The sequence below is a fragment of the Delphinapterus leucas genome, chromosome 12, assembly GCF_059928025.1.
Source record: "Delphinapterus leucas isolate spDelLeu-1000000601 "Yukka" chromosome 12, BTC_Dleu_Yukka2, whole genome shotgun sequence".
Classification (NCBI taxonomy): domain Eukaryota; kingdom Metazoa; phylum Chordata; class Mammalia; order Artiodactyla; family Monodontidae; genus Delphinapterus; species Delphinapterus leucas.
The window spans coordinates 79,466,207-79,489,852 of NC_143140.1; the positions used below are offsets into that span (position 1 = coordinate 79,466,207).

Below are 23,646 nucleotides of genomic sequence, written 5' to 3' on the forward strand. Positions count from 1 at the left end.
TTCTTTTTTTGGCTGCATTGGGTCTTCGTTGCTGCGCACGGACTTTCTCTAGTTGCGGCGAGCGGGGGCTACTCTTCCTTGCGGTGAGCAGACTTCTCACTGCCGTGGCTTCTCTTGTTGCGGAGCACGGGCTCTAGGCACACGGGCTTCAGTAGTTGCAGCACACAGGCTCAGTAGTTGTGGTGCATGGGCTTAGTTGCTCCGTGGCACGTGGGATCTTCCCGGACCAGGGATCGAACCCATGTCCCCTGCATTGGCAGGCGGATTCTTAACCACTGCGCCACCACGGAAGTCCTGGGCCTGTAATTTTTTACAAAAGAAACAGTTACTATATTTGACTATGGAACTTCGTTTTCCACAAATCCATCACCAGCTTGGTATAATATGCTCTTCAGAACATTTGCAACTTCATCAGGTTTAAAAGAATAGTTTATTAAAGCAGTCACATTCCCCCAGGATTCTCAGAGGGAGATTCATTTAGCTCTAAAGCGTCTCCATATAATTTGTAGCTGTGTGTTTCCCAAGGGGAAGATATACAAAGGACGCAGCGAGAAAATATGCTTCTTATTTAAGTTGTGAGTTGTTGATAGAACTATCGTCTGCTGACAGTCAGTGACAACCACTGGCACGTGAAAAGCAAACAAACAAACATTGTCTTTTCCTGCATTCTCTCCTTTTAAACTAATCTGTACAAGGTCTACAATTAGGCTCCAGTACTTTACGTACTGAGAAAACATAGAGTGTGGTTAATAAAAATTTAAGAATTTACCCAGAACTGGGCTTGGCTAATAGTGAATTTTTGATGAATGAATGAATGAATGAGCAAGCCAAGAAGATAGCTTTCTTCCTGAGAAAGCTCACAGATTGAAAAACTAAATTTACGCTTTTTACTTATCACCTGGCAAAAAAGTATACAGGTTCTATAGCCGTGGATGGCAACTTTGCTAGATGCATAACTGGTGGCATAGTTTCTGTGAGGAGAGGAGCCACCGCTCAGAATGAATGCAAAGTGCAAAGACTACGGATGCTAGTGTGTGTGCGCGTGCGTCTGTGTATCCGCCCACAGGCGCACTGATAGGAGAGACTCAGAGGGACGGGGGTTGAGGGGGTAGCACTTCAGAGCTACAAGGAAGTTCATGTGTAAACGGCCTGTGTGATCGCAAGCAGGGTGCTCAATGCTTCTAGGAGGCACCAAGGTTCCTTGGGAAAAGCACAGACAGGCTTTGGATCCAGGCAGATAAGACTATCAATCTGAGGCTTACCGACCATTTGACCTTGACCTCCCTGAGCCTCAGTAAACTCATCCTTAAAGTGATGATAATGACACTTACCTCTCCAGGTTGTTACTTAGAGACTGAGGTAGTGATAGCAAACAGTTAATATAACATTTATTACGTGCCAGGCACTAAGTACTTAAAATACATCACCTCATCTAAACCTTACAAAAGCCATACGAGACATGATTCCCCCCTTGCAAATGAGGAAAACTGAGGCAGAAAGAGGTTAAGTAATTGCCCAAAGTGTATGGCCTAGGGCCTGCGCACAGTAGATTCTCAATAGATAATAATAGCCATTATTTATTTTCACAGTGCTAAGTGCTTCGCCTTCATTCTCTCATTTGATCCTTAGAACGGTGCCCGGCATATAGCAGGCGTTGGATAAGTATTTGTTAAATGAATGAGTGAATCTTCACGGTACAGAAGAATTCACCGAGGCTTAGATGAGAAAGTCACTTGCCCAAAATTACACAACAGAATATGCCACCAGCAAACTAACTCCAGGGTCTGTGCTCTTAACCATGCCAGGCGTGTATGGCCTCTGTCTCCATCTCCCCGCGTCACAGAGAAGAAAGACCCAGGGAGTGGAAAGGGCACAACACCTGGATGCATCAGGAGCATCTCGAGTAGCTAAGACAGAACACCTTCGGGGCTGCTCAGAGAACACGCAATCCACGGTCTTTTCTTTCTCTTGCTCTTTTTCATTTCACTCTCAGTATCTGCCTCAGCCCCTGCAAGTCTTTGCTCTGCAACCTCCAATTTCTAATTCTGGCTACCAGAGGGAAAAATATGAGAAATCGTACTCTGAACTGCCCATGATTTAGCTGAGACTTCTTAAGGGTTCTTAAGTGATCAGCCATTTGAGGCTTAGCATTGTATTTGAGGGGAAGAGGGCTGTAATGAGCTGGGTGAAGAACTACGCGATCCATTTTAATATAGTTCTCACATGCTGCAAGTAACAAGGTCCCAAAAACCTAAGTCTTAAAAGAAAACCAGCTTGAAAAAGGAATGAATTTTTCTCAAAGTATTATACATTGATTGACCTACAGTTGAACATTAATACTGAATTAATTAACTTTACATGCAATCATTTCTATAATATTGATAAGTGGACAGAGCTTCCAGAAACTATTTCTTTGATTTAGAATGAAAGAATAATGGGTCTTAGCTTCCAGCTTGGTGAACTAATTATTAAATGCTGTCATTCTTAGTGTTTCAGCACCTTGAGGTGATTAAGCATGGATCAAAGCTAAAATTAAAAAGAAAAGCCCGTTACCAAATATTAAACAGCTCCAGTAACTTCGTGCCAGTCTCTGAAGGACATTCGTGACTTGTTATGACAGGGAATTATTCATAACGTGTGCCTAGCGTGTAGATTGCATCCTTTATTTGAAACCATAAAAGAGTCATCCTTACTAGCTGATGGAAATAAATAGGCAGGCAAAATTTAAAGGGAAGAAGAAAAAAGACCAGCCAGTAGGCCTCTGTAATAATTGCTTGTCACTGTGACATCAAGTAGTTCATCCTTTTAGGAACTCGTTATGTGGCTAGGCCATTATGTTCTCTGGGTGGAAAAAAATACAGTAATTCATAGAGAAGCAATGACAGGATTCTGCTGGTTTACCTAATAGTATTGACTAGACAGGAGAATTATGGCTGGCAAACAAAGAGTGATTCTGTATTTGGAATTGTTTTGCTGTCTTTTTACCCAATCAGAATTTTTCTCATTTAAAAAATATCAATACCCTTGAAAAATATCAAAGGGACTGCTACCAGTGTTTGGATCTGACTATAAACGTGCACAGCTTCCATATTCATGCCCAATTACTTGCTTACTGAAACCTCTGATGTTGTTGGGAGGGAACAAGGTAGAGATGCTAGGCTTTAGTGCCCCTTGCTGGTCATCCTGAAGAAAATATGAGCGTCCGGATTGTCGGAGCCCAGGTTTCAGTAAATGGTGCAGCACGTTTTATTCAGATGGCTTGGAAGCCAAACCGATTTAAACTGAACATCTGTAGCCAGTCTTAAGAATCGTTCTAAGGATGAGATGCTGCATTTGTAAATGCATGTATGCTTTTAGAGAGGAAAGAATTCAATATAAAGACAAACTACATGTTAAGTCTTAGCCTAACCTCAAAATAAATCCAAGTAAATATATTTCTGTGAATGCACCCTTATAATGTAACAAAGGCCTTCCTAGGCCAAGAGTATGGTTTTTGCTTGATTATGCCTCCAAAAATGTGAATGGCCTCTCAAACCATAAGGGAAACAATAGATACCAAAAAAATTCCTAGTGGAATTCTCAACTCAAGTTAATTTCCAAAAGTCATGCAAAAACGTCTTACTACAGAGGAAAAAAGAGCCTACCTACAGTCATACATTAGATCATTGATAATTACACTATAATTTTAACAAATGGGTTATGATTTTTTCCGTTTGCTTTTTTTTAGGATACGACAATATTATTTTTATAATCTAAACACAACAGCCGTAACATGACTACACTTAACAAGCTGTCCATCAAAGCTAATTAATTCTTAGGATTCTATAGTGAACCATGAGACCTAACATATCAATCTTATTTAAAACACCACGAGAGCTGGCCTTGGAATGAGATCCCCTCCCCCACAAGGTACCCATCAAGAACTTGGATTAACAAGATCCAGCTCCAGGGGCTGGAAAAAGTCTATTCAGGCAGATGAAGTAATACTGAGGCATACAGAGACCAGCACATATGGTAAGCCTGGCAGATTTGCAGGCCAACCTCAGATGCCTCAGCCAGCAGATAAATCCTGGCAACAGGCACCAGAGAGAGATGATCCTTCAAAAGCATAGAGAACTTCAAGGGACTCACAATATCCAAAACAATCCTGAAAAATAAGAACAAAGTTGGAGGACTCACACTTCTCAATTTCAAAATTTACTACAAAGCTACAGTTATCAAGACAGTATGGTACTGGCATAAAGAGAGAGACATACAGATCAATGGAATAGAATTGAGAGGCCAGAAATAAACTTTCAAATTTATGGTTAGTTGATTTTTTATTCAAATTCCTAAGACAATTCAATGGGGAAATGAATAGTCTTTTCCACAAATAATGCTGAGGTGACTGGCTATCCACATGCATAAGAATGAAGTTGAACCCTTACCTCACACCATATACAGAATTAAATCAAAAGTGATCAAAGATCTAAATGTGAGACCTAAAATGGTAAAACTGTTAGAAGAAAACATATGAGTAAATTTTCATGACCTTAGGTTTGGCAATGGTTTCTTAAATAAGACACCAAAAGTGCAAGCAACAAAGAAAAATTAGATGAATTGGACGTCATCAAAATTAAAACGTATGTGCTTTAAAGGGCACCTTCAAGAAAATGAAGAAATAACACACAGAATGGGACAAATTTTTGCAAATCTTATGTCTGATAAGGAACTTGTATCCAGAACATATAAAGGATAATTGCAACTCAACAATAAAAAGTCAAATGGAAAATTAATTGCTAAAAAAACTTAATTGCTAATTAAAAGTAGGCAAAAGATCTGAATAAACATTTCTCCAGCAAAGATATACAAATGGCCAATAAGCACATGAAAAGATGCTCAACATTATTAGTTATTACTGATGTGCAAACCAAAGCCACAATGAACTGCCACTTCATACCCACTAGTATGGCTACAGTCAAAAAGACAGACAGTAACAAATGTTAACAAAGATATGGAGAAATTGGAGCCCTCATTCATTGCTAGTGAGAAAGTAAAATGTATAGACACTTTGGAAAAGAGTTTGGCAGTTCCTCAAATGTTATACATAGAGTTTCCAGATGACCCATAAATTTTACTCCTAGATATACGTACCCAAGTGAAATGAAAACATGTTCACACAAAAACTTGTACATGAATGTTCATAGCAGCATTATTCATAACAGCCAAAAGGTTGAAATAATCCAAATGTCCATCAAAATGAATAAAGAAAATATGGTTTATTCATACAGTGGAATATTATTTGTCATCAAAAAAGGAATGAGGTACTGATACATCTTACAGCATGGATTAAACCTTGAAAACATTATGCTAAGTGAAAGAAGCCAGACACAAAGGCCACACATTGTATAAATCTACTACACTAACCTACTAAGGCTGCCATAATAAAATACGGCAGACTGGGGGGTTTGAGCAGCAGAAGTTTATTTTCTCATGGTTCTGGAGGCTAGAAGTCCAAGATCAAGGTTTTGGCAGGTTTGGTTTCTCCTGAGGCCTCTCTCCTTGGCTAGCAGACTACTGTCTTCTCCCTGTGCCCTCACATGGTCTTTCCTCTTTGCACACACATCCCTGGTGTCTCTTCCTGTTCTTAAAAGGACACCAGTCCTGTTGGATCAGGTCCCCACCCTTATGATTTTATTTAACTTTAATTACCTCTTTCAAGTCCCGTCTCCAAACACGCAGTCACATTGGGGGTTAGGACTTCACCATATGAATTTAGGGGGCTATAATTTGAGCCATAGCATGCAGTTATGTGAAATGTCCAGAATAGGCAAATCTGTAATGATAGATGGTAGATTAGTGGTTGCCAGAGGCTGGAGGGATAGGAGGATCGGGGTGACAGCTAAGGGGTGCAAAGGATTTTTGGGGGTGATGAAATGTTCTGAAGGTGATTGTGGTGATGGTAGAGCTGTGAATAATGCTAAAAGTTAGTGAATTGTACATTTTAAGTGAATGAATTGTATGCTATGTGAATTATATGTCAGTAAAGCTATTACCAAAAACAAACCAACCAACACAGACCCTAGGGAGCAGGAAAGGTCATTGGTAAAGTCTTTAAGAGGTAGCAGGATTCCACCCATAAGCATGGAGTTCACAGCCAATATTAGGGTTTTTAAAGATGTGCAAAGAAGAAAGAGCCCATTTCTGATTCTAAACATTCAGGCCAGAAGAGAAGGTATCGGACTGGGGGCATATGGTCAAGGCTGCCCTGACTGCAAACTTGGCTTAAACCTGAGTTACAGAGGATTGGCCTTAAGCTCCTGTCCAAGGCCAGCATTTATCTTAAAGACCAAAGAATGACATCCCAGGCTGGGGAGAAGCCAGTTTCTAAGGCTGGGAGCTCGGCAGGGTGTGAGGCAGGGCCTGCAGTAATCTCTCCTGTGTTCCTGACTTCCCTCTTCCATTCCTTTAGAATGAGAACGTTAGAGTGTAATCGGCGTGTAATCCTTTTGGTATTACGTGCTCTTCTCTCCTGAGCTCTGTGTTTTCAAAGCATAGATCTGCCAAGCCACATGTATTAAGCACACATGCTGTATTGTCATTGTCAGTTTATGTGTTGATCTGCTCCACTGGACTTCAAGTTCCTAGCGAATGGGAACTGTTACTTTTATGTCTGCACCCTCAGTGGCTCGCCCATGGCTGAGCACATACAAAATGCTCCATAGATGCTTGTTAAATGAATTAATAAATGAATACTTTGTTTTCCCATGTTTAACTTGTTAGAATGCACATAACTTTTTGTTTGTGTTAGACTGGGCAATTTTTGGAACTATCAAACTAAAGAATCCTAATTAAAGCAGTGATTTTTTTTTTCCCATAGAGTTGACATAATTATAGATAATAATAGCTTAACATCTATAAACATTTCTGGACTGGGCCCTAGGCTAACCTACTTATATATTTGTTATCTCATTTAATCCTCACAATAACCCCCTGAGTAGATATTATTATTACCCCCATTTTACAGATGTGGACACTGAGGTTCACAGAGGTCGACTTGCCCAGAGTCATAGAGTTAATCATAGTGAAGCCTTGGTTTAAACCTCAGAACTCCAAAGCCTGTTCATTTATCCTCTATATAATTATGACTTCTCAGTATTTTTTTCTTTTTGGCCACACCACGCAACATGTGGGATCTTAGTTCCCCAACCAGGGATTGAACCCATGACCCCTGCAGTGGAAGCACGGAGTCCTAACCACTAGACAACCAGGCAATTCCCATGACTTCTCAATATTTTATTTTGTCAACATACCCTCATCAAAGGTAAATGGAAAAAAGAAGCAAGAGGTGAGGCCTGAGATTGTTGGCTTGCCTTTCTTCCAGGCCCTGTCTGAAGGCTTCCTGGCCTCAAAGGTTAGCAGATCTCTGCCTGGGTCCAAGATGACACACAGCTTCTTCACAAATTCAGGCTGCCATTTCTGAGATTACCTCACTCAGTGGGCAAAATTTACTGCCCAAGTAGCCCCTTGCATTGAGAAGGGGGCCATAAAAGTAAAGCACGCATGGAAAGTATGGGTGGGCTTCTCCCCCTTGATCATGAATGCAGTCTGAAATCAAGCAAAACCAGAAAGGCTTTTCAGATTGTTTTCACTGTCTCCTGACTCACAGCTTCCAGTTTTCATTGTATCCTCTTTCGTCCCCCTTATGCATTTCAGCCACACTTCACAGCGTTCTGCACAAAGGGAGAACTCAATACGAGTTGACTGCTTACCAGGAAGGAACATTCTGACATTTCAGAACAACAAGCTCAGCTTGAGGTGTTTCAAAAAGGCATGCATCAAATGTCACAAAGTTGTTATAAGAGATTCAACAGCTTTCATGTTGACCTCAATAAACAAAATTAAATGTTTGCTCATTTCACGGTTACCATGTCCCAATGCAAACAGCCTGGTATTTTTCCTATTTCTATTCACCTCTGTTACCTTGGCTGCCTGTGTGTTATAACTGGACGGCACTCAAAGATTGTCTGCAAGGATGGGGGGGAAGCTTATACCCAAAGGGGGGCAACCCGTGTTCCAGGGGAGCTTGGAGTCATTCAAGACCAATGTTTTTGGTTAGGAAAATTAAACAGAACCAAAGTTAATCCACCACACTCAGGGTGTTCCTTGTGTCTAGGGCTAAGCCAAAATTCTAGGAACAGATGGGGTTGCCGATGCCAATTGTGTAAACTGTCCTCAAATTTCAAATGAACTGTATGAGCAGAGAGAAAATCCAGATCTCTCTTGGATTCTTCTTTCAGAGCAAGGGCCCAATGTCCTGAACCCCCTACATTCTCACCAGTACTCAGGGCTGTGGGATCTGCTCCTGGTGAAGGCTCCATAGATAACCCTCCTTCTCCTCCCATCCCAGCCCTGGTTCCATTGCTGTTGCTTATCTCACTGCCTGTCACTCTTCACTCCATGCGGCAGCGCTAAGACTGTTCTTACTCATCATTGTCCCTCCAGAACACACCTGGCTTAATACATTTTTATCAACTGCATAAATGAATTATAAGGTCGATGGAGAAAAAGAAATGCCTGGCAGAAATATGGCTGAGAACTGACTCCCTGTCATGAAGAAGACCTTGCATCTCACCGCTGGGGCCCCTTACAGTAAGAGTGAGCCAAGCCTTATCTGTGGGAGGAGGACTTTGGTTGGGATATGATGAGGTCTTTTAAAGACTAAGGCACTTTTCATCATTTTAACATCCTTTCAATGCACTGTAAAACTTGTCTTTTTTTTTTTCAATTTCTGATTTTTTTTGTTTTGATGTGGACCATATTTAAAGTCGTTATTGAATTTGTTACAATATCGCTTCCGTTTTATGTTTTGGCTTTTTGGCCGCGAGGCATGTGGGATCCTAGCTCCCTGACCAGGGATCGAACCCACACCCCCAGCATTGCAAGGCGAAGTCCTAACCACTGGACCGCCAGGGAAGTCCCAAGCTTGGCTTTTAAAATTATTATTTCCCTCGTTTTTAATTTCTGAACAAAATAGCATATTTAAGAACCAGACTTTTTTAGTCCAAGATTAAATATAATATGTTCATCTATTTGAAATATATGATCTTTTGAAAATATTAAAAGAATAGAGATCGGAGGATGCCACTTTCATAATGTTCCTTTCAATTTTCATGAAATTTGAAGAAGCTTAATTTTTCAATTATGAAATATTCATTGGAAAAGATTTCTATTTCGAATATAAATTATTTTAAAATATCACTTAACTTACATTAATCATATCATAGTTGCCTGCCTCCCCCTGCCCCCAAAAAATCTTACGATACAGTTTATACATTTGATATATTAATACAATAACATTAATCAGCTTCTTATGTAACTTGTTGTGAATTTGCATAATAGTTGGTACAGCTCCTAAAAAGCACTTTGTAAATATTAACGTGTTGTCCAAATCTTCTAGCCCTGAGGTAATCATCAGGAAGATTTCCACCTGATATTTGACAAGAGAGAGTCCGCGGTAAATCCCTAGACAGAAAGTCAACCCTTCCGCCTCTGCATTTCATCCAAACTCAGATTCTCTTGGAGGGGCTTGCAGCACCACCCAAGTCTTCCTGAGTCAGAAGCACATCTGACATTTACTTCCTACTGTCACCTGTTGGGTCCCTTACGTCCTTGCCTTCCTACCACTTATAAAACATGTGACTGTCTGCCTAGGAGAAAGGAGAGGTGATCAGAATATTTCAAGTACCAGCTGGAAATGCAACCAGGACAATGTACATTCAATAGAAGCAGAACATGTGAAAACTAAGCCTGGGAGCAGAGAGGGGGTCTCGTGCATTTCACAGTCTTAGCAAAAGATTTCTTGATACAGGTGGCAGCAGCAAATTGCCCGTCAAGAGATTCACTTTCTAGCGAGGCCAGCCATGCAGAACAGCCGTTGCACCACGAGGGCACCGCTGCTGGCCCAGAGCTCTGGGGCTCTGAGGCAGATGGCAGGAATGACAGTCCTGAGCTCCCCAGCAACGGCCACATCCCTGAGGGATGAGGGGCCAGGAGACAGGGTTAATGCCACCAGCCACCCCTTCATGATGCCACTGCCAAACCATTACTCAATGAGGAGTGGGGATTAGTCGGGGGTGGGGAAGCGGGAACCTGAAGTAAGGCATGGGGATGGGGGTGGAAAGGAAATGGCAAAGAAGAGCGCCCATTTATCTTCAGGGGCCTCTGTCATCTTTGGTTATCAGTCGAGGGGTGTACAACAAGCTGAAGGACAGAGGATTGGGTAATGCTGGGTCCTGACCTTGCTGGTCTCATGTTTTCCTCAGCTGGATGCTCTCAGAGGCCCAGGAAAATACTGCACGCTTCTCCAAGTACACACACGCACACACACACACACACACACTTCCCAGTGTCTTCCTTGTGTCTTGTGTCCATCTCTGTGCTTAAAACAGAAATGACAGTAAGGAGACTGCATGGTAGCCAGCGCAATGATCTCCTTTCTCACCATTTAGCTTCTGTGTAAGAGAACAGTTTTCCTGGACAGCAAGGAAGGCAATGTCACTTTCAAAGTCAGGATTGAGTCAAAACTCCCTCCTGTGTGGAGGAGGTACCCTTTTTCTCCCTGAGCCACCATTCCATCCCTGACAGGTGACTTCACATTGAGAACAGAGGCAGGTGCAGTGCCCTGTCGGTGGTGGCCCCTGGGTGCCCTTCAAAGCCAGTTCTCAGCATCCAGGTATCCACACTGGTTTGGCAGAGCCAAGGTAAGAAGCTAGGCTAACTGCAGGAGCTGCCAGCTTTAAGAAAAACCTGGCTTCAAGTCAGATAGATCCTAGGGACCAAGTTGAATAACAAAAAGTTCAGTGAATGGGGGTTTCAAGCTTAGGAAAAAGGAGACACCGCTGGGGTTGTAAAATTAAGTTAAACATTGAACTCAGTAGAAAAACACCATAATGTTAGAACTAGAGTCTCAGGGAGTGGCAGTGCAGACCCAGATCTTGAGAGTCAATTCTAAAGAAGTTGGCAGGGAAAATCAGAAATGGCAGAAATATTTGCAGAGTGCCTGGGGGCAAGGTCCTTGACAGAATCATCCTCAACTTCTTCAGGGTACCTGCGCAGGGTGGGTGCCCAAAAAAATCCCGAGGAGTCAATGAATGGACATGCAGTGGCTGAAGTTTTCACTGAAAAAGCAGAAGGTGTTGGGCTGAGTTTCATGTTCTTAAGAAATCCTGTACCTGCCTTTTGAGAGCCCAGCCTTCTTGCACTCTTAACTTAAGCATGTTTTCTAAACTCCTGTCCTGGAGAAGCAGAATGCACTTCTCAGGTTCACTGAGCTAGAACAGCATTTTGATACAAACAGCCCCGGTCCCGCTGAAAGACTTAAACACTCGGCAGGAACACCACCTTGAGTTCAGACAGAAAGCGCATCTGTGCCTCATTGATAACGTAATGATGTACATTACATTTTTGGCCGAGAGCACCTGTGCACAGCCCAGAACGTCAGCCCAGGGCAACCATTCTGCTGGAGGCGATATTAACAGCTCTCATTAAAACTGATGACTATAGCGGCGCCCAGGAACGTGGCTGCAGTGAGGCGTCTGTCTGCATTTCCATGACAAGCCTCTGTTTTTGGAGTTCATAACTCAACCATAGAAATACGCTTTGCGTTGAACTGAAACCTGAAAAGAAAACTATCATGGGGTAAAGAGAGTTTGACTTTTATTGTTTTCCTGCCCCTGTCTGGTCAATGGAAAGAGAAGGGTACGTGACAATGGAGGATGTATTTCTGAGCTAGCCCAGGAGGAATTTTGAGTGTCTTAACTTTTCTTTTTTGCGGTACGCGGGCCTCTCCCTGTTGTGGCCTCTCCCGTTGCGGAGCACAGGCTCCGGACGCGCAGGCTCAGCGGCCATGGCTCACGGGCCCAGCTGCTCTGCGGCATGTGGGGTCTTCCCGGACCGGGGCACAAACCCATGTCCCCTGCATCGGCAGGCGGACTCTCAACCACTGCAGCCATGGGAAGAGAAAGGTCATCATTATCTTCAATGTCCGTTCTCCACACTCAATAGGAATTACATTGAGACACAAATCAGATCATGCTGCTTCTCTGCTTAAAATTCTTCAGTGGCTTCCTACTGGACCTAAAATAAATCCATACTCCTTACCATGACCCAGAGGGCTGGGTGACCCAGCCCCTGATCATCTTGCGGCTTGGTGTCATACCTTCTCCCATGCTCTCTGCACTCCAATTATACTAGACTTTTTCCAATTTCTCGACTGCACCAAGCATTGTTCCCCACCTCGGAGACGTTGCATTCACGAACCTCTCTGCCTGCAATGATTTTCTTCCCACACGTAATAGCTGACTTCATATTGTTCCAGTTCGAAGTCACCTCTTCCTGACCGCTCTATCTGAAGAGGATACCTCTGCCAACAGTCTCCATCTCAGCCCATTGATGGTTTCTTTTTAGAAATTTAGCACAGTTATTGTTCTACTAGCCTGTTTGTGTCCTTGTCCCTTGTCCGTGTGCCACCTAAAAACGAACGCTTCGTGAGAGTAGGGACCTTTGTCATCATTGTATTCCCAGCGTGCAGCACGGAGTAAGTGCTCAGTTAATATTTGTTGAATAAATCAAGATTTATATATTAGAGGATGCATAGTTTAAGCTTCCGTCAGTTGACCCAGTAGCCTTATTCTCTTTATAGTATACATAAAAGAATAATTTCTCCTCAATCTTTACATAAGTATAACTTTGCAGGAAGTTAGCTAGGACCCCCCCCCCACCAGGTGACAGTCTTCAGAATTGGAGGGATAAAGAAACTCTGTTCTTTTACATTTTTTTCCCTCTTCACAGCATCATGAAATAGTACCTAATTTCTGGGAAGAGGTTTTGTAGCTAAACAGAAGACACATCCTCTTGAACTTCTAGGAACCTGATCCTTGACTTCATTTACTTTGAGCTCTGCATACTTAAATAAGAAAAATAAGTTCTGTACATGTGAAGGGAGTAAATGTACAGTCACTGTCACCTGTTACTATTTCTATACGTTTTTCTATACTCTCAGCAATTAATTATGATGGACAAATAATACATTGAATGATGCTAACAACAGCGATGATCTCTCAGATATTTGCTTACTCTACCAAGCACTGTGCTAGGCACTTTACTTATTGGTAAAATATACTATATATTTCATTTTATTGTGTAGTATCTAGTACAGTATATCTCATTTATATAGTAACAGTAAAAATGGTTACAAGAACAACAGTGACAACAGACAGAGCCAGGGAAGAAAAATAAGTTCAGTACTTTGGAAACCTTAGAAAAAGAAAAATGAGAATATTGATTAATTTTCCAACTGGGCCTGATTCTCTCAGAGCATTAAGCCACATCCTGGATAGGACTGGCTCAAGATCCCACAGCGAATAACAAGCATTTGGGACTCAAGCCCTCAGACGCCAAGTCAGTGTATTATGGACTGTCTCTGGGAAGACACGGTTAACCCAGGCATAGACACAGCAGGTAGTTAGGAATTAACGACCCATGATTCTCCAGATGAACTCTTCAAGTGCTGGATACTCACGTTTTTGAATGGCTGGCTCGAGAAGTTTCTTAAAAGATCTGATCTCCACGTTAGAAGTGGCAATATGATTCAGGAAAGCTGTAATTGTCCATAATAGCTTTCTCTGAATTACTTTATCAGATCCTTTTCTCTCTGCCACTTGCTGAAATTTGGTTAGCTGCAAGGAAACTAGGAAGAGATTTAGATGAAATAAGAAGAGTGCTGCATAGGAACGTGACCATTGGCAAGTTACTTACTCTCTAAGCCTCAGTTTCCTCACCTGTAAAATGGGAATGATAACCCACCTTACAGAGTCTTTGAGACAATTAGATAATGCATGCAGAGCACTTAGCACAATGTATAGAAAGGACCCAATGTTAGCTGCTGATGTGGTTATTAGTATTATTATTAATAACAATTCTGATGTAAGTTTTTGGTCGCTCTAGGCAACCAAAAGTGTTGTTTTGTTTTGTTTTTAAAGGAAGGCTGGGACAACTGGTGAGCTAGTAAGGAGTAAAGAAACATAGGCAAGGTAGTAGAATCCATAAGACAGTTGTCACCAATTCCATAATTCTACTTCTAGTGGTACCTCAATCACACCACTTCACCTCTCCGAGTTTTGGTTTGCTTATCTGTAAGAGAAAGAGAATGCCCACTCTTCCCACCTCAGCAGATTTTCAAGGATTCAAATGAGACACATGTATGTAAAAGCACATTGAGTATCTTAATGGGAATGGTAGACATTGCTTTCACACCTGTTTCACTTAAATGACTATTGTTTCAATGAAGTCAGTGATTCTCACCCCTGTCTGCACATTAAAATCAACCAGAAGCTTCTAAAAATCCAGATACCCAGGCCACAGCCCAGACCAATAAGGTCAGAATCTCTAGGAGTGGACCCAGGCTCAGTACTCGTTTTTTCCTCCCTAAGTGATGCCAATATCCACCCAAGTCAGGGAATAAAATATTTTTCAAGATTGCCTGGTGATAAGGAGCCCCAGAGACCCACCATAACTACAGAATCGACCCTCCAAAGAAGGAACTGGGAATCTGTATTTTCAACAAGCACCTCTAGCTGCCTCTTCTCTGCAGACCATTATGAGAAATACTGTGTTGAATCATAGTCTGAGAGTTAGAAGGGATATCATCTAACATCTTCACACTTTGGACTTCCCTGGCAGTCCAGTAGTTAAGACTCCATGCTTCCACTGCAGGGGTTCCAGCCCTGGTCAAGGAACTGGGGTCCCGCATGCCGCGTGACGTGGCCAAAAAAATAAAATCTTCACCTTGATTCATCTCTAAACCACGTGAAACTTTATGAATCGTATGAATGGAAGGCAAAAGTGTGTTAACCAACTATGTGAACAATAAATAACACAACTGTTAGCTATTTCTCTTTGTGCAGCAATCATCACCACTCCCTTTCTAGTTCAGGAAATCTTGACCGATGGATAAGATTTTCAATGTTTTGAAACTTTTCTTGATCAAACAATTTGGAATGCCAAGAAATGCACCAAAAGAAGAATTCTTTCATTTAAGAAAGAAATATTTTATTCCCTGACTCGGATGGACATTGGAATCACTTGGGGAGGAAAAAGAAATAGTACTGAGCCTGGGTCCATGCCTAGAGATTTTGACTTTATTGGTCTGGGCTGTGGCCTAGGTATCTGGATTTTTAAAAACTTCTGGTTGATTCTAATGTGCAGACAGGGGTGAGAATCACTGACTTCATTTGAATATTGTGAAATAAAATAATAAACTCAAGTTTTGGTGTGGACCAGGGGAATGGGACAGTCGTAACTAAAACTTTTTCCCCTACAAAAGATATATATTGTACAGCTCTATAAAGCCTAAGTTATTACTTTTAGCTCTCGTGGGAAAGTGAAGCAGATCAGGTTTAATGTAAATAACATCCTGACAAGTTACTATGGCAAACCTGAAGGGAAAATGTTAACTGCTGATATTCAAGTTGCAAAACTCAGCTCAATGCTAATTGTGCATTGCAACAGATAATTCCACTCCTCACTGTTTCGAAAGCATCAAACTGCCAGAATCACTGGTCTGTCAGTTCCCACTGAACGTTCTAACATTGCCTTGAAAAGTTACATCTTGCAGAATCTTCCCACTTCCCCTGGGGCCACATCCACTTGCCTGGCCTAGGTAATTCACTGTAAAACTTTCCTCCTTCCTAGTTGCTGCACTGTTGGAGTCCCGCCTTTGTCTCAGCTTTACTTGAGCCATAAGTACTGTCACTATTGAATAGAGACTATGTTTGATTCTGAGCTTGTTAAGACAAAAGATAATGGAGATTGATTTTAATTAATATATAGGTTCAGAGTATTTGCATTTCCTTCATAATGGTTTTATAAAACGTACTCACTTCCAAACTTTGCCAGATAAGGCATTTGAGAATAATGGTGCTGGATCCGGTCTGGATTTTATCTTTGGAAACTATTATCAACTTGCTCTATGTAATAATGCTTGCTTTAATATGCATTCACTATGCCCATTTCTTCGCATTTCCCTTTATTTTTTTTCCCTTTATTTTTGATAATGTGCCTTAATAGAGAGAATCAGTGTAGCCTAACTTTTTGGAAATAATAGCACATTATTTCTTCATCTGTTCTGATTTGGGAAAAAGTTCTTAAGATTAATAAGAGGGTATATCGTAAATGCTTGGATTGGCACGCCCTGTGGAGGAGCTGGTAGAGTAACAGAGGTGACCCCAACTCCTGTGCTGAGTCAGCACACAGTACCTTGAATAAAAACAGAGCCATGGGTGTTCCTAGGTGTGCACCCTCCCCAACACTGGGCTTCTTTAGGTTTTTATATTTTTTTGTATTTTGTGTGCTTTGTTGAATCAGTCGTGTTACATTGTGTGTTGGAATGGAGGGGGCGAGAAGACATCTTTAAAACTACAAAAATAAGGGCTTCCCTGGTGATGCAGTGGTTGAGAGTCCGCCTGCCAATGCAGGGGACACGGGTTCGTGCCCCGGTCCGGGAAGATCCAGCATGCCGCGGAGCAGCTGGGCCCGTGAGCCATGGCCGCTGAGGCTGCGCGTCCGGAGCCTGTGCTCCGCAACGGGAGAGGCCACAGCAGTGAGAGGCCCGCGTACCTCAAAAAAAAAAAAAAACTACAAAAATAATGCTGCTGATGGCTTTTGTCCACTGTCAACCCAGTCTCAATGCTCGTTTCTTCCAGCTCTCACAGTCTTAAACCCTAGAGTACCTTGATTTGTTTTTGTGAGTGTTTGGCGCATAGTAGGATGCAAGATAATGCACAGTCATTGTTCAGAGGGTGCCAGTTGTTAGTCTGCTTGGTCTGCTGTAACATAGTAGTACCGCAGATTGGGTGGTTTAAACAACAGCAATTTATTGTCTCATAGTTCTGGAGGCCAGAAGTCCAGAAACAAGATGTTGGCAGGGTTGGTTCCTTCTGAGGGCTGTGAAGAAAGGCTCTGTTCCAGACCTCTCTCCTTGGCTTGTAGATTGCTGTCTTCTTGTTCCCATGGCATTCTCCCTAAGCATGTCTCTGTGTCCAGGTTTCCCCATTTTATAAGGACACCAGTCACATTGAATTCATGCCCACTCCAATGATTTGATTAAGTTACCTCTGTAAAGACCCTATCTCCAAAGAAGATCATATTCTGAGGTACCGGGGTTAGGCCTCACCTTATGAATTTGGGAGGTGGCACACACAGTTCAACCCACAATGCCAGTGTTACACACGGTTTTTTAAATGTTCATATATTATCAAATTATAGCTGAGAATGTAAATAAGTTTGTGGAAAGGAAATGTTTATTATTATGATGTTATGTAACAGGACTTTACTGGTATATCTGAGCTCTTTTCTGCAGGTGAGTGAGGATCTCCCACAGTTGCAGAAAAGATCATATCACAGGTTAACTGCAGATCTGCCTGATCTCCAGTTGTTATCAGATGTACACTGAGTTTATAGTCTTGGCTTCAGTGCTTCTGAGAGTCAAACTCTAAAATAAAAGCTACATCCTATGGGGTAGAATTTCTTTTTTGATTATTGGGCAACTAAGAGGATGGAGAGACCAATGCCTTCCTTGTAGAGATGAGGAAATGGACACCTAGAAAACAGAAGTCAGGTGGCCAAGGCCTCAAAGCTAAGTAGTAGAAGTAGTAGCCCTGGAACTAGACTCATAATTCCATGCTTTTTTCACCACATCACACTCTCCATCCTCCATACCAGGTATCCCCCACCTTAACCCTACCTATCAAAACTACCCACTGCTCACTGACAACGTCTGACTTTCCTTACCTCATTTAATTAAAAAAAAAATTAACTAATCCTAATAAATTTGCTAAGTGAGTACATTACTGATGCCCATAAGCAGGATGACAATTCTGGAGTATGCCTTAGCTAACTGTTTCCCCAGAAGCCCATAAAACCAAATAAATAAATAAATAAATAATCTAGGTGTCTGATTTGGATAAGGTAGTAGCTTTCTTTACCCTTCAGATCCAACTTTTCAGCTAAAACCTGCCTTGTGGCCATACTTATAAATATATGCTTCAAGGTGGAAAAAAATTTTGTCTGAGATGTCCACCTAGTGGTATTTAGTGATTATTCTTGAAAACAAAAGAAAGAAAAGCCCTTTACCCTCTGTTCTCTACCAAGTCTTGATGAATGCATCATAACTGATACGTGAGGTTTGGATTTTAGAGACCACCTAATTCAGCCACTTTACCAATGGAACTGTGGCCTGGGCAGTGGCTTGTCCACAGCCACTGAGTTAAAGAAACCTGGGGACAGGTCCCTTTATGTCCCATCCAGAATTCTTAACACCCTCGTGTAATGCTGCTTCATGGTTATTTAGCACATGTGTAAGCTAGTGGAAATTTAATCTCTGTCTCCCCATGAAGGTAAGAGAAACTGTAGCTATAGTGTTCATTGGTGGGTGACTTAATGCTTTGCCACGTAGCTTCATTATGTCACACTCATTAATTTTAAAGAATAGACTGTGTTTTCTAAATATATAATGTACTGTGACTATTTTCTGACTCTTCACTAGTGTTACTTATACCTAAACTTATCTGTGGGTGCTTTATGGGGAAAGTTTTGTTTAAAAATCTTAAAATTTTTCCTTCAGATTTTTTGCAAGTTAGTAGTTTTTTTTTAAACCTCTTTTCAGGTTTATTAAATGGGGTTAAACTATACTAAGCACCCGCTATGGGTTTTTTTTGAGTCTTAAATCCTGGCGAATGAGCCAACCCTATGGAGTGGTCTCCGAACAGAGGGTGCTCCGAGTTGTAGGCAGTTCATGCCACGGGAACACTAATTCTAGAACATTAAACTTATCATGTTAAATTGATTTCTGGATGTTTCTCTGTGGAAGTCTTGGAATAATCCTCCCCTTCCTTCCTTTGAGCCAAGAAAACTCTGAACCAGAACAATTCAATTTCAATTTGTGGAAAAGCTCTACTCCATGGACTAAACATAGTGCTAAGACAGATTGGTGGGGGACGGGGGGCAGGAACATTTTGATCACTTTGGCATGTTACTAAAATATCTGAATTCGCTCTGAGATGTATTTACAAGCTCTGTTTCTGAGGAGTATTTGCAAGCCTCGTTCTCAAGCCTGGGAACCTCAGGAGCAAAACCCGCTTTTGAGCCATAGTTCTTGTGTTATATGTTAAGCATTTGGAAGGAACCCCAAGGAGGCCTCAGGAAGCAGTTACTGCCTCTTGACTTATCATCCTGAAGGCGATTTGTTTTAAAGTTGATAATCCCTAGAGCTACAAGAGTGTCCCACATCTGCCCTGAATTGAAAACAGATTGCCATTAAGAGCCTTACATCAGCGCTGCGAATTCATTCGATCTGAGTCAGAAAGGAAGTTGGAGAACATTCGAACGTATGGCCTGATAGCAACACGGCAGCTCCCTTCATGGAGGACCTAGACGGCAGGGTATGTAGGCTGTGTGTTTTCAAACTTTAAGACTGCTTTTCTGTAAGGAAATGTCCTTCTGACCTTTGGGCAGGAATATTCGGGAGGGGACTGTTACAGCTAACAGGTATAAAGTAACTGTCAGTCTGTGGGCTTTTCAGTGCCACCAATGAATCGATCAGAATTCCAAGAGGCTAAGAAGCCTCCACTGTCCAGAAATTTCTCTGCCAGGTTTTGCGTTTTTGTGACTTATCATTTATATAAGATATATTCAAAAATTATGTAGATATTTATATAAAATTCTCCCCCCCAGACTCTAAAACGATTCTGGAAGCCAAGAAAAGTTTTTACTGTTAAAAAGCGAGAGCTTTTCCACCCTCAGCTTATCTATGAAATTATTTAAAAATATTTCCACATATGCCAGGAATGAAGGATGGAACTCTGAACTTCATATTCCAAGCCTCAGGGGACCGGGACCATCTGATTAACTATTTAGCATTTAATATCCTACTGAAGTCTTCTTCTCAGCCGGCTGAACAACTTTTTTCCTTCTTTTTCTGTTGAAAAATTTCTGTTATAGAATGTGAGGTTCTTTTTCTTCTAAATTAAAAAGGAGATTAGATTTGTTCATCAAAAATGATTAAAGGAAAAAGAAGGCAACAGTGGTTATGAACAAGGGTCTGAGTACCCCACAGCTTGAGGCATGGATGCTGAGTTCCCCTCCGCCGCTCCACCCCCATAATCCCCCGCCCCAGCCAGGCTCCGGAGGCCCTTCTGGCTCCTTCTCCGGGTCTGGACTGGGCTTTGGTGAGTGGAGACCTCTCGGGTTACTTCCAGAAGCCTATTCTGCTCACCCTTTTCTCTGAGAAGCTGAGGACAGTGCCTGGTACAGCTGATACCCAATAAATACGTGTTGAATGAAAATAGCGTTGTGGAAGGGAACCCTGGAAGAAGTATCAGTCTGAACATATGAAGCTAGTGAAACTCTCTTTGGGTCAATTTCCACTCACCTTCTTGGCAAGATTGACACCAGAACTAAAGCATAGAAGGTGACGAGTAATTGAGAGAAACGTGCTAGAGTGTCAGTCAGAGCAACTACGTATAAAATGTGTGATTCCGCGGTTGTGGTATTAATAAAGTAAAGAAATGAAATATGAGTCTTGAGAGGTAACAGTTGCCCTACGAGAGTGTTCAAGAGTCCGAGGAAAGCTGGTACAGGAGAAAGTGAACAAACACAGCTGGCCGGCTTCCCCTTCAACTCAGTGCAGATGTGCTCATCAAAAATGTTCCGATAGCACAAAGCCTGTCCCTGTTACATGTGCTTCCCCCAGTTTCAGAAAAAATACATTAAGAGCAGCCCAGTTGGCAGGTAAGATTTTCAGTCCAAATGCCAATGTACTGTTCCCTCTTGACTGGTTGCCCACAGTTCTTGAAAGGGGGAAGGTTTTTCAGATGCCAAAAATTGAGTGCAGACTGTGTCATGGGACTATGCTCTCTTAATCCCAGCGAGACAGAGGCTCCCTTTTAGAAAAGGAAGCACATTTGGGTTTTTGTGCCAGAGGATGCAAAAAGATGTATTGATCAACTCAGACAGAAGGGGGAATTCTCAGGCTTAGAAACATGGCTTCTGTCCTAGCTGAGGAGACTGGCGAATGAGCCTTGAAATCTATAGAAACGGTTCCAGTTCAGACCAGCTTCCTCTCTGGCAGATGAGTATACAGATATAGATATTTATATAGAGATACAGCTATATTTATATGTATCTTAATTTCACTAACTTACTTAATCTCAACCCCAGAAGTTCAGGAAGAAAATAAAAGTAGTGTTGCAGAGACTTCAGGGTGAAACCCATGTCAGAAATTTAACTTCTAGGGAGTTCACTGGTGGTTCAGTGATTAGGACTCCACGCTTTCGCTACCGAGGACTCGGCTTTAATCCCTGGTCGGGGACCTAAGACCTAAGATCCAAAAAGCCTCACAGCACAGCCAAAAAAAAGAAAAGAAATTTAACCTCTATTACCTCAAGTAAAATTCACCTCCAGAAAGCTCTCTTGCCCCTTTTAGAGTAACAAGCAAGTCTTCATTTGGGGCCACATCCTCTTTCCCTGCCCTGTGTTTGAACATCAGGCCTGCCTCTAAGGCTGTGCCACTATATGCCAAGTCACAGCCTCATGGCTCTCCAGAGTTTTGTAAACCATTGTTTGGAATTCAGAACACATTATCCCCCAGAAACAAGGTTAGGCTCCCAGCTCAACTCCTGAATGCAAATTTATCCCAAAATACAGAGAATTTGTTGCAACTTTCTGGAAATGGACAGAAAGAACTTCTATCATTTTGTTTAATGGCATTGAAGAATCAATTTTACAATGAACTGTAATAATGCTTTTGAGAGCATTTTTAGTATCCTTGAGAATTAATTATTGGCCTTGCATACCATTCCTTTCTTTATCCAAACCCTAACCACCTATCCTAGATGCTTAGTCTCTTGTTACTCCTTTGAATGGTACTCTAGGTAGGAGTCCTAGCAAATTATTTGCATGTACTTTTCCATTTGTAGTTGCTTTTGCCTGGAATATCCTCTTCCTCTTCTGGTTCCTGGCAAACTCTTGATCAGCTCAAACACTAACACAGTTAAAACTCTTCTGTGATGCCCCAGTCAAACTCTCACTTCTCTCCTCCCTTGGACATAAACTCTTCTGAGAAAACTTTGCACAAGTTCAAGTGATTCCTTCCCTGACCTTCTAAAGTACCAGAGATCCTAGTTTTAAAAGTTGCCCCTAGGAAAAGTTAGAAATTCCCCTCCCCACCTCTCCTGCATTTCTCTAAAACCTTATAAGTACCACTATGTATTAACATTCACCACATTATATTGTAAATTTTTATTTACACGTGGTCCCCTTCCCTAGACTGAGAACTCCTTAAAGATAGGGATTTCTTCAGGACTTATTACAATGCTGGAATATATTAATAGTAAATAATTAATAAAAGGATAGATGGATGAATGGATGGATGGATGCAGTGAGCGCTGGATAAAAAGTTCATTTATTTAGAGGAGGATGAAGAGCTATATAGAAACTTCTATGGAATTCTGAATGGAACTTGTAGTTTCAAGGGCATGATATTGATGAAATTTGACCATTATTATTTTACTTCTACGGTTATGTAAGGGAGGCATTATGAATAGTGGGAAGAGAATGGAGCTTGGAATAAGAATGTATGGGTTCTAACTCTAGTTCTCTACTTCCCAGTTATGTGGTCTTGGGTAAGTTATTTACCTCTCTATTTTTGCTTTTCTTCATCTGTAAGCTGGGGGTAATACCTAACTTCAAGGAGTTACCATGAGCATCAAATGATAATCCATCTAAAAGCTCTAGTCTAGTGCTTAACCCATATGAGGTAGAAGGTAAGTGGTCATAAAATATGGATCTAAATCTGAGATGGCAGACATAGAACTTTGAAACCAGGAGGACTCTGGGCCCCTTCCTTCCAGCCTTGGACACTCTCCTTTTGCAACTTCCCCCCTTCATTTTGATGCAGACTGTCAATAGCCTGATTCTAGCTTTTACCAGCCACTTCCCACATCACTTGTGGGAAGTGAAATGAAATAAACTTGAAAGTGTGAGAGAAAAGAAGAAGAGGGTTCAGGGGATTTGTGAGTTAAGTATTGGGAAAAAAATTTCCCAAAGTAGAATTAAGTCGGCTATGATGGAGGAAGAAGGAAAATTGTATGTACGTGCAAAGAAATGAGCAAGGGGCTGAGGAGAAAGCTGTTTGGTAGAGGTGGCTGCAAAGTGAAAGGAAGAGATGCGCACTTGCATTGCTGGGAAATTGCATTCTGGGATTCTAAAAGGGGCAATTGTGGGTGTCTTTGTTTTTATTTTTTTATACAGCAGGTTCTTATTAGTTATCCACTTTATACATATTAGTGTATATATATCAGTCCCAATAAAAGGAGCAACTGTCCATTTACCATACCTACGAATGCACTCCTGTGCATCGGTAACTAAAAAGCACCTTGTGTAATTTCAAATAGTTCACGTAAATTAAAATGATAGAAATACATTCCTAACTAACATTTAATGTACCACTTACCAGGTGCCAGGCACTGTTCTTAGCTCTTGACCCATATTAGCTCATTTTATCCTCACAACAACCCTGTGAGGTGGGTACATACAATCCTTATTTTACTG

General features: G+C 41.6%; 1 protein-coding gene across 6 annotated transcripts in view; it reads left to right on the forward strand.

Annotated features, from left to right (window-relative positions):
- The window catches only part of SASH1 (SAM and SH3 domain containing 1), a 324,315-nt gene that overhangs the window by 55,416 nt on the left and 245,253 nt on the right, over positions 1 to 23,646 (forward strand). The window contains exon 1 of one of the 6 annotated variants that reach the window (XM_089922119.1): positions 9,440 to 19,478. The exons of the other annotated variants lie outside the window; for them this stretch is intronic. Coding sequence (XP_089778245.1) covers positions 19,458 to 19,478 — 21 coding nt within the window. The 5' untranslated portion in view covers positions 9,440 to 19,457. Of the gene's footprint in view, positions 1 to 9,439; positions 19,479 to 23,646 lie in introns of those variants that run through there. 6 annotated transcript variants of the gene reach the window in all.